This window comes from Eurytemora carolleeae, unplaced genomic scaffold (assembly GCF_000591075.1).
Source record: "Eurytemora carolleeae unplaced genomic scaffold, Eaff_2.0 scaffold2024, whole genome shotgun sequence".
Taxonomy (NCBI): Eukaryota; Metazoa; Arthropoda; class Copepoda; order Calanoida; family Temoridae; genus Eurytemora; species Eurytemora carolleeae.
In genome coordinates this window covers 12,718-24,493 of record NW_019397925.1, presented here as the reverse complement: position 1 = coordinate 24,493, position 11,776 = coordinate 12,718, and the positions used below count along the sequence as shown (strand labels likewise).

At 30.7% G+C, this 11,776-nt stretch overlaps 1 protein-coding gene across 1 annotated transcript in view; it reads right to left on the bottom strand.

The window, feature by feature from the left end:
- The window catches only part of LOC111716339 (uncharacterized), a 12,507-nt gene extending 2,309 nt beyond the window's left edge, over positions 1 to 10,198 (bottom strand). Inside the window, exons 1-13 of the mRNA XM_023491777.1 lie at positions 10,088 to 10,198; positions 9,421 to 9,489; positions 9,027 to 9,053; positions 8,696 to 8,729; positions 7,932 to 7,956; positions 7,627 to 7,688; positions 7,084 to 7,157; positions 6,018 to 6,117; positions 5,539 to 5,586; positions 4,476 to 4,565; positions 3,753 to 3,766; positions 3,082 to 3,174; positions 941 to 1,023 (exon numbers count right to left, since the gene is read on the bottom strand). Of these exons, the coding sequence (XP_023347545.1) occupies positions 941 to 1,023; positions 3,082 to 3,174; positions 3,753 to 3,766; positions 4,476 to 4,565; positions 5,539 to 5,586; positions 6,018 to 6,117; positions 7,084 to 7,157; positions 7,627 to 7,688; positions 7,932 to 7,956; positions 8,696 to 8,729; positions 9,027 to 9,053; positions 9,421 to 9,489; positions 10,088 to 10,180 (812 nt within the window). The 5' untranslated portion in view covers positions 10,181 to 10,198. The remainder of the gene's footprint in view (positions 1 to 940; positions 1,024 to 3,081; positions 3,175 to 3,752; positions 3,767 to 4,475; positions 4,566 to 5,538; positions 5,587 to 6,017; positions 6,118 to 7,083; positions 7,158 to 7,626; positions 7,689 to 7,931; positions 7,957 to 8,695; positions 8,730 to 9,026; positions 9,054 to 9,420; positions 9,490 to 10,087) is intronic.
- Positions 10,199 to 11,776: the final 1,578 nt, after the last annotated feature.

Genomic DNA, 11,776 nt, shown 5'->3' with positions numbered 1-11,776 from the left:
GGGGGGAAACAGCAGAAACTGGGGTTGGGACATAACACATGTTGAAGAAATATGATACATAATAAAACTGAAGAGAGTCTTGAACAACGACCTCTATCAGACTTGGGGGGAAACAGCAGAAACTGGGGTTGGGACATATGGAGGGGTGCTTGAAGAAAGGGATGGGGAGAGGAATGCTCAAATATTTTAATGGTTTTTGCTCATATTACATATATTTGGTGAAATTTGATATTTTTTTCCAAAAACAGAGGGTCTGAGGAGGTCGGCCCGGTGTCTAAGACTAGGTTTCAGACTCTAAGATTCTACCCGGGCCGCAAATCATGATGTTTTTGAAAACCAAAATGTGGAACATGAATTTTTTAAAGGTGAAACTTTACTTTAGGAAACTTAAGTGTATGAAAAAATAAAACATTAAAACTATATATATCGACTGCCAAAAACACATTTGCCGGAATATACAGGGTGTCCCAATAAACATGGGAATTCAGTGACGAATTCGCTATCGTCTTTTCAAATAATTCTTTGATTCAGTATAGCGATACCTACTGAGAAAACTGTAATCTGTAAGAGTTTCGTCTGCTATGTTCACATTTTGTTTGTTTATGTTTTGAATGTATACGGGTGTACTTAGTAAAACAAGAAATTGCAGTATACAAACAGAGAAAACTTGTCAGTCCATGTACTGATTATCTTGCGGAGACATTATAGACATTTAATGATACTATGGCTTTTGAAATTAGGTATTAAAATGCTAATTCATAACAAAGACGATATCGAATTCGTCACTGATTTCCAATGTTTTTTGGGACACCCTCTACAGTGACTGCTTTAAAAATGGCATAATTTATAAGCCCAAATTTTAATTATACAAACTCCACCCTATCCAAAAGATAGGGCAAATCCAACCTATTATCCTACACAGTCTCTTTAATTATTTTACCTGAGCCAATCCAACCTATCTATCCTGCTCCTCACAGCTTCAGATTCTTTAGGGAGATAAACCAAACTTCTGTCAACCATTTTCTAAGAATAACAATTGTTTGTTTAAAGACACAATTGGGTTGTTTTGGTAAAAAGTTGGGCCTAGGGGGAGGGTGGCTTATGATTTTAACGTATCTTTTAACGTTTCTCTAACGTATCTTTGAAGATCTTAGACTGCTAACTTTAAAAGTTGAGATGTGCTGTATTTTTATTAAGTTTTTGAAAAATACTTCAGAATAATGTAAATTACTAAGATAAAAGAAATCACTGTTTGCAGGCGGACATCTTGATAAACGTCCCATAATGATTTAGAGAAATAATCTACTTATGTGCCACAGGAGAAAATTTTTAGAATGAAATCCTAAAATTTTAAAACTTTCTCGGACTAGGATGGTTTAATTTTCAATTAAGGATTTGAACGTTTGCCTAGAGTTTCAAACGAACGAAATTTGTGAACTTTTTTTTTGGTTGCAAATATTAATGAACTTTCGACCAAGTTTTTTATCCTCTATAGGGGGGGGGGGTCTTCTCCCCAGGGTAAATAGTGTTAATCAGTTTACTTAAAGCAAAGATACAAATTTGAACTTTCATTAAAAGAGGGAAAACCCGTCGCCTGATTCACAATGATACCCTTTATCTCTATATCTGATAAATAAAGTTGAAGATATAAGACTGTTTGACAATATCCCGTATATTGTTTCTTCTCTTGAAATTACGCCACAGTACTTGAATTGTTTTGGTATAAAAATGTTGCCTATATAGATCATCATGTATTCTGCTGGGATATGTTCTCCTACTTCTATACTCACAACCCAGTCAAAAGGGGCGCCAAGCGCATCAAAATCTTCAAAATAGAAATAATATAGATAATTAGCTGATGGAGGTGCCCACGTAACTTTAAAAACCCGTTGGAATAAAAAAAATTTCGAATTTTAAAAAAGAAATGAATTAAAAATTTATAATTTTGAAAAAAAATAATTAAAGTTTGAAATTCTTATATTTTTGTGTCCTACTTAGAAATCGAAATGAGTTGAATCTGTCCAACACTTCCTTAGAATTATTATTATGAGCATGGCTGACTTAGTACTCCGATTAAAAATTAAACATTGTCTTCTGTACAATTGGAAGGAGGTCAGTTTGTTTGCAAGTCCAACCAATTTGAAGACTGAACTGTTTTGAAGAATTCCTAACGCTGTGTTCCATGCATTTTGTAATACAAAAATGATCACTATCTATTTTGTATTCTTTTGTGAGCCTGCTGTCGTAGACCTTTTGATATGTCAAACTATTATTCTTGCTAGAAATCAAATACTCAAATTTTTAATTTTGAGACGAGTAATCAGTTCCTTTGTCAAATATAAATATACAATCGGACCCGCAAAACTGTGAAATAGAAAGACGACATTTTGCGTAGTTAGTTTGTTTTAAAGTTACAAAAATGACTCGTTTTAAAAAAACATTGAATACACATGAGATTGCTGAAAAGAAGTCGTGTACAGGATGTTAACTACAGGAAACTACAGGAAACTACAGGAAACTACAGGAAACTACAGGAAACTAAGGAAACTACATGAAACGTCTCCTATTTTTGTGGGTAATCCTGTAATTTAGTTCGATTGGTTTGGTGCCTCTTGTTAAAAACATAAAGGTTATTTTAATATTCAGTCGAATACTGTAGTTCTTCGAATAACCGGGTATTTATCTTAACATGACGACTTGTAATGACTTGGTTTCATGCACTGTCATTTAAAGGTCTCAACCTCTAAATCAAAAATGGATTCGAATTTTGCCAATTACTTCTTAAAAACCAAAGCTCATAACAAGTGCTTTAATGTGCAAGAATGAAATTGTAAAGGGCTACAGAGTACACACAATCATAAGTGATTTCAAGAGGTACAATAAAAGCCCAGGGCGTTGTGACACTTCAAAGTCGACCCTGTATTAAAAATTGATGTGACTTTTTATAAGCAGGCTGAATCTACGTACATCTTGATTTAAATCTCGTGTAAAATTTTTCAGAGCACTTCCATGCTCAAATCATTCTGCAACGATTGCATAATGTATTTATATCTAGAAGCAATACATGTAATTCTAAAATACCTGAATAATATCTTCATTAGATCTTGTATTAACATGTCCATGTCCACCTTGTCCAACTACTGCCCAGGAGATAATAATTCCATACTTGCTCAGCTCAAATACAAAACAACCATATTTTTTTGGAAATTGTATCTGAGAAAACCAGTTTTACTTCCAAATTGCACTGTTAGAAATTATTGAGACATCCCTAAAATTCTCAACAACATGGTAAGGCCGGCTGCGTAATGAAAGAGGGTATAATTGGCTGATATCAAATTGAATTCGATATTGGTTTCTACTAAGTTTACTTCAGTTGTGTTGCGTATTTAAGGATAAAATGGTAAAAAACGTCTTTTACCCAAGAGTGTTGTGTCAATACAAATTCACGGTGTTGCATTAATCCACTAAGATAGTGGTTAATAAAATTTTTCTTAAAACTACTGTGAAATTTTATAATATTAGACGTTTTTAACCATTTTCTCAATGTAAAATGTAGCGATCTTTACCGAATTCAATTTAAAATCTTTCTATACCCCCTTTTTGGTGAACACTCCCTTTATGGCTGGGAACAGTTTTGTTATTGAAGAAACTCAGGTAATCTTCACAAAGTAAATAACTTATGATTTTGATTTCTGATTATTCTTAAACAATATATTTCAGAAACTGTAAACAAACTATAACAATCTACTTACCCGAATCAAATTATCTGTGAGGACACATTTTTATGTAAATATCCTTGATTAATGTTAAAATTAACAGATTAATGATGAAAATTGGAATAATACTAATTATAACAACACACAGTGGTAAGCGATTATAAAAATACAATGAAGACGACTTTTTAGTTATATTATAATTGTTAACAAGCTTTTATCGAATTCCAAGTAATCAAAGACAATATTTTTTATTTGACTGATTCTCTTGACGTCTATATCCATGCTATTTAGCGGATTGTTATTCATCAAAATTTTAAACCAAAGTCGTCTTCATTGTATTTAAATTTTTGTTCAATTCGGTCCCAGGTCGACAAGATATAAGGATTAAAAAATAACATTTTGGACAGAGTACTTGCTTACTCAACTTTTGGAAAATCAATTCTTTAAGATTTTTAATTATTGTGTATATTAACGCTATTTGCATTGATGACGTCTTGTTACATGACAGGTTTAATATAGGGGGGGGGGGTCTTCTCCCCAGGGTAAATAGTGTTAATCAGTTTACTTAAAGCAAAGATACAAATTTGAACTTTCATTAAAAGAGGGAAAACCCGTCGCCTGATTCACAATGATACCCTTTATCTCTATATCTGATAAATAAAGTTGAAGATATAAGACTGTTTGACAATATCCCGTATATTGTTTCTTCTCTTGAAATTACGCCACAGTACTTGAATTGTTTTGGTATAAAAATGTTGCCTATATAGATCATCATGTATTCTGCTGGGATATGTTCTCCTACTTCTATACTCACAACCCAGTCAAAAGGGGCGCCAAGCGCATCAAAATCTTCAAAATAGAAATAATATAGATAATTAGCTGATGGAGGTGCCCACGTAACTTTAAAAACCCGTTGGAATAAAAAAAATTTCGAATTTTAAAAAAGAAATGAATTAAAAATTTATAATTTTGAAAAAAAATAATTAAAGTTTGAAATTCTTATATTTTTGTGTCCTACTTAGAAATCGAAATGAGTTGAATCTGTCCAACACTTCCTTAGAATTATTATTATGAGCATGGCTGACTTAGTACTCCGATTAAAAATTAAACATTGTCTTCTGTACAATTGGAAGGAGGTCAGTTTGTTTGCAAGTCCAACCAATTTGAAGACTGAACTGTTTTGAAGAATTCCTAACGCTGTGTTCCATGCATTTTGTAATACAAAAATGATCACTATCTATTTTGTATTCTTTTGTGAGCCTGCTGTCGTAGACCTTTTGATATGTCAAACTATTATTCTTGCTAGAAATCAAATACTCAAATTTTTAATTTTGAGACGAGTAATCAGTTCCTTTGTCAAATATAAATATACAATCGGACCCGCAAAACTGTGAAATAGAAAGACGACATTTTGCGTAGTTAGTTTGTTTTAAAGTTACAAAAATGACTCGTTTTAAAAAAACATTGAATACACATGAGATTGCTGAAAAGAAGTGTTCTCGAAAATCGAGAGTCGTGTACAGGATGTTATCGAATGGATTTCAATATCAAATTGAAATCGAAATCGAATTGAATTCGATATCGAAATCTACTAATTTTACTTTTATCTGTTGCGCATTTAAGGAAAAAGGGTTTAAAACGACTCACACCGAAGAACGTTTTATAACATTATGCGTCGTTTTTAACCCTTTTCTCCTTATACGTGCAACAATTTAATTCGATGTCAGCCTATACCCTCTTCCATTTTAACACTCCTTTTTAATGTCTCCTTCATATTTCAAAGTATAATGGGTCCCACTGAATATTTGTGATCCTATCTTACTTTCTAAATTTACAGGTATGCTGGCATCTAGGTAACACACCTTGGGAACTAAAAAAATCGTTATTAATGTTTAAAGAGATGAATTTTAGATATTGATCTTAAAGATCTTCTTTAAAAGTAATATATTAATAGTTTTTACATATTTCTGAAATTCAAAGAAAAAGGTTAATATAATAAATATATAAAAGTAGTTTCAAGTGACTCTGTCTGAATGACAACGGTACACTTAAAAGCATAGTTTGGCCAAGAATTCTTGCTAGAGATAATTATAATTAAGTTAATTAGTTTAATTGTTTCTCTTTAAAGTGATTTAACCACTTTTCAAACTCAAAGCAAAACAATGATTTCTTCCACAATTTTGATAAGATAATGGTTTAAAGGGTACCGTTGTGAATAGGGCATTTTCCTCTTTTAAGGGCAGGTTACTGGAAATTACTAAAAAATTCTATTTCATCTTTTTTTAACCTTTTTTATTTTACCTTTTATAACATCATTATTTTGGAGGGAAACATTTTTACCGCAGAAGGAATTCACATTACTTCCACCATCAAATCCAGTCCATTCTACAGATTTTTCACCCTAAATGTAAACAGATCTAGCATATTCTACAGATTTTTCACCCTATAGATGTAAACAGATCTTGCATATTCTACAGATTTTTCACTCTATATATGTAAACAGATCTTGCATATTCTACAGATTTTTCACCCTATATATGTAAACAGATCTTGCATATTCTACAGATTTTTCACCCTATATACACTTGGTGTCTCTGCTCATCTTTTAGAGACTAAAAGTATATTGAAGCAAAATGAAATATTTTAACTGACATAAATTTTTCAGATTAGAACAATCATGACCAAAGAATAGAAAAGCTTCATGTTGATTTTTTTATTGTATATTTCTCAACAACCCTTTTTTAGAATATCCATCTTTTATATATAAGTAGAAAGGGACTTCCGTTCATAAACACAACATAGTTGAACATTCTGAAAACTTGAAATATCAATATGTAAAAATTTATCAATTAAAGTATGTTCAGATATTTGATGTAAAAGATATAAACTTAAATTGTTAGGTTCTAAACATTTTGTAATGATTATAGCTTTACACAGTAAGTTCTATAACATATTTATATATATCAAAAATCAACTATTTATTCCTCACACCCTTTCCGGGGATTTAAAAATGTATTTTAAGTGGATGGGAGAAAATCAATTTCTTTATGTAAAAATCACGTGTACATCTCGTGAAATGAACTCAAGTTTGCCTCGTGTAAAAACTCGGTCTTAGACCCATGATAAAATCGTCGACCTTGTCAACGCGTGAATTATCACTGGTTATTCACGGGTCACTCGTGTAAAATACACCAGATAATCTTGTTTTCTCCACGGATTTTTGTTAGTTGGGGGCCAACCAGTAACATAATGTAAGAAATTGCAAATTCTGATTAAAAACATTTGCTTCTGTTACACAATGAACCTTGGAAGAAAATAAAGGCAAAAAACGTACGAAAACGTATCAACCTTATATGTACATCAATACCTTCGAGTTTAACCAGGCTCCAAACTGACCCACACCAGCTCCTATATCACCAATAGTTGGCTTCTTACCATTCTCTAAATTTTCATGACATTTAGGAGTAGAGACAAATTTAATTCGAACTGGATCGATTCCTTGCACCGTCCGCATGTCATGTACTGGCCTGCCTTTTATCCGATGTCCGCCGGGGCTTACAAGAGCAGCTTTGCTGGGGCGCGGCGGCCCAAGGAGGGCCAGACTTTTTACTTATTAGTAGTCTAATATAAATTTCAGGCCCGTAGCTAGAAATTTTTCAAGGGGAAGAAATGTTAGAAAGCAAGAAATTGTTATTGAACAGGTGCGTCAGTCGTCACAGGTGAAAGCCTCAAAGAGAGTCAAAATTGATGACTAAAGACTAAAAAACTTATCACCCATTACAGTTTATCAAGATAGTTTTAGGGCCTGAATATAATATAATCGTATTTATTTATAAAAATCAAATTTTGAAAGAAAAAATGATTGTTCGTATTTCATCTGTAAATAAATTTTGAGCTACCCATTAGTTACCTTTTTTAGGAGTATTTTTCAAAACAAGTCTTACAATTTCTTTACCCATACCGTCATCAAATCTAAGGAAACATATATGTAATTAATTGCTTTATTAAAAACTAGCTGATGACCCAGCATTGCCCTTGAAAAAAATGTTGAAAAAAAAATTGTAAAAGAAAATTTCGATTTTTTTAGCCTATAACACCTCCCGGCCACCCATAAATGTCCTCAAAAAAATTTCAGCCCAATCGTTCCATTTGTTTTGCAGGCTATACGAACCATGTATATGAATGTCTTGTTTTATTATATTGATACAAAAATACCTGGTGTGATGATTCTGAATTGTTTCTGTTAATATCATGACAAATTAAGGTCATGTCATTTATTGAGAAAATTAGTAATCCACATTACACTTTACACTTTGAGATTTGCGCATTTGGTTTTTTTCATTTTGTTTGTTCATCGTTCGTGAACGACCCATTTTGTTCTTTTCTGTTTTGTTAAATCTCTCAAAAAATGATTTGTTTGTTCTTAAAATTACCGTTTTTTTCTTCAATTTTTTTTCTTAGTGAGCGATCTATCAGTAAAATCATTCTTTCGGTGAAAGTGTTCATTCAGTAAAATTGTTTGTTCATTAAAAACGATTGTTTTTTTCAAAAATAATTGTTCAAATAGATTGTTAGTTCAGCAAAAAAACTATGAAGTTTTTTAAAACGATTGTTTTTTTCCAACAAACGATTATTTTGAAAAAAACAATCGTTTTAAAAAAACAAATTCTTTCAAATCTCTGAACGATCCAAGTCGTTTGTCCTTCATCGTTCACGAATAATTTTGTTCATTGACAAAAACATTGCCCATCCTTAATTCTATATTAATTTTTTATTTTTTTTATTTTTGTTACAAAATTGTTTTGAATTGCTCCTGTTAGTTGATAAATGCGATAATTTCAATAAAAAACAATAAATTTAATAAAAAATTCAGGTTTTCTATTTTGACCAAGTGGAAGCTTTAACATTATTTTATAAAATACCCCTAAAGGGGTATAAACATATTACGGAGAAGAAAGCTGAATAATATTTTGATATTCCTTTACTATAAACCCATCCACCAATAGCATCCACCTAAAATATGTATAGAGATACAGTGTTACCGAAATTTAGTTCAAAAGACGACTTTTGGTGTGTTTTAAAAGCATATCTAGATATAAAGCTATAGAATGTCTAATTTTAATCAAAAAGGAATTGAGTCTTTGTCACAAACTGTGATTTTCTAATCCCTTTATCTTAGAACCCAAATGTCGTTTCAATCGGTTATGCCCCCCCTCCCCTCCACTCTACACCCAGTTACTGCCCTGACTATATATTGACAGTATTGGTAACTTAAAAAAAATAATTATAAAGATGTTTTAAAAATCTTACCTTGGAGGGAGGAAGCGCACAGGAACACTAAATTTTCAATTTTTTAATAGTTATTTTTTTAAGAAATAAGGATTTCAAAATAATTCGGAAACAAATTTATGAAAAAGCATGTTCTTTAACACCGGGATTAATTTATTTTTGCGTCCCAGAATTTATTTTAATAATTGTATAAAATAGTTCTTATCACAAAAGATGCAATTTTCGGTGAATGAATGAAAACTTTTACAAAAGATTTGGAGTTTTATAAATCTCCTTTTTTTAAATAATGTAAACATTTTTTTTTTTGGAAAAACACAATCTGACTTCTAGACTGAATTTTTAAGAAAATTCAAATCGCAATCATGTTTTCTGCTTTGTTTAGAATTTGGGATCAATCCCTTCAGCCTTTGTTTACCTCATCTTGTGGTTGTACATTGTTTTTATTAGAATTATCAGTATTTTTCAAAAATTCTAAACTGTTCGCCTAAAAAAGTATAAAACTTTATGTATGTTGTTATGTTAGAATTCAGAATAAAAGAATAAACCTTTATGTTTGTTGTTATGTTAGAATTTAGTATGAAAGAATAAACCTTTTTCATGTTAGAATAAAGAATGAAAAAATAAAACTATTATGTGTTGTTATGTTAGAACTAAGAATAACAGAATACACATTTGTCTATGTTCTTATGTTAGAATAACAGAAAAACCTTTATCTGTCGTTATGTCAGATATCAAGAAAAAAAAACACTTTACATGTTGCTATGTTAGATTTAAGAATAAAGTATAGCAAAAGTGAGAAAAATTGTATAAGAAAACTGAAAATATAAGTTAAGAAAAAAGAATTAAAGTATATTGAAGTTAAGAATTAAAATATATCAAAACTAAGAAAACAAGTTAAACAAAAAATAAAAAATAATATATAACTATGAATAAAATTAAAAATTAAAGTATAAAAAAATTAATTCCGAATTAAAAATAAAAGTATAAAAAATATCAAAAAAAAACAGCAAAACAAACTAAGAATAAAAATATAACAAAACTAAGAATAAATTATGAAAAAACTTAGAATAAAGAATAAAGACCATTATGCCAGGGTAGTTTGAGCCGAGCATAAAAGCCCAAAAGAATAAAAAGAATCCAGCAATACATCCAATCATTAAACTAGGTTTCATCATTTTCACAAGTATTTAACTTGATCTGAAAATCAATAATTTATTTAATTTTAATTTTTGGTTTCTTTTTTCCAAGGAATGGCAAAACGGCTGAACCGATCCGGCTCAAATTTAGAAGTGGTTTATGTTATCAATGGTATTGATTCGGCTCAAATTTAGAAGTGGTTTATGTTATCAATGGTATTGATCCGGCTTAATTTTAGAAGTGATTTATGTTATCAATAGTATTGATCCGGCTCAAATTTGGAAGTGGTTTATGTTATCAATGGCCTTGATCCGCTCAAATTTAGAAGTGATTTATGTTATCAATGGTATTGACCCGGCTTAAATTTAGAAGTGGTTTATGTCATCAATGGTATTGATCCGGCTCAAATTTAGAAGTGGTTTACGTTACCAATGGTCTGGATCCGGCTCAAAGAAGTTGAGTCTTTGCCACAAATTCTAACTTTTTAATCTCTATATCTGTGTAACCTGATGATGTAAACTTTTGAAATTTCGAACCTACAGGTGTTGATCACTGTATCTAAAAGATATTTTTAGTAGATTTTCTATTTGAATTTTTGTAATAAACTGAATTTATTCAGGAAAGTTTTTAAAATTATGATAATAATTGAGATGGTCTGTTCAGGTTTGAACATTTCAAGCATTTTACGTCAAATAAACATTTTCTCCAGATGCTAACTGTAGAAATTAGAAAACATGTGTTTGTGTCTTTCGGCTTAATTGCTTTCTGCTTAAAATAAGAACCATAAAATAACATTTAAAAACAAATAAAAATATAAAGTACTGAGGGTTATAGGACGATTCGCACTTCTCTTCGATTTTAACTTTCAATTGTTGGTGTATCTGCAACAATAATACATCTATATACATCTATATTTATACATTTATATGATATATCTGCAACAATAAAACATCTATATACATGTATATTTATACATATATGATATATCTACAACAATAATACATCTATATACATGTTTATTTATACATATATGATTTATCAACAGTTATCTCATCAGAAATGTCTGAACATTAAAAAAAATATCGCAGATTTGTCAATTGTTTTTCTTTAATTTTGAAAAATCGAAATTTGTTCAGGAAACTATTTTATCCTGCCATCCAAAAACCTTCCCTGGGATCATGTGAGGTCCCACAAAAACTTTGGGCCGGATCGGTTTAGAAAATCATTAAAGATCCGCAAAATTTACAATAAACCTCATTGACAGAGCGTAATTAGTATTCTGACAAGTGGGGAGATGCTTCAGTTTTAAAAAAAGAAATTAAAAAAAAATATCGTTTTTAACCATGTATTCCTGCTGGTGGGAGGGGGTGTCAATTTAAATTTTCATACAGTAAAACCCTTTATAACGAATACATCGGAAAACGTTGTCAAATGTCGTCTTGACAATTTTTCAATGAGTTTTATACTATATTTTGTAAATTTCAGTATTTGCGAAAATAAATAAATACCCATGAATATGCGGGAACAGTTTAAAGAGTTCCATATAATCATTAAATTATAAAACTAAATATCTGCAGCATTCCATTATCAGAAAGTGAAGAATACGACACTTGATGAATTCTTTCGATGTATTC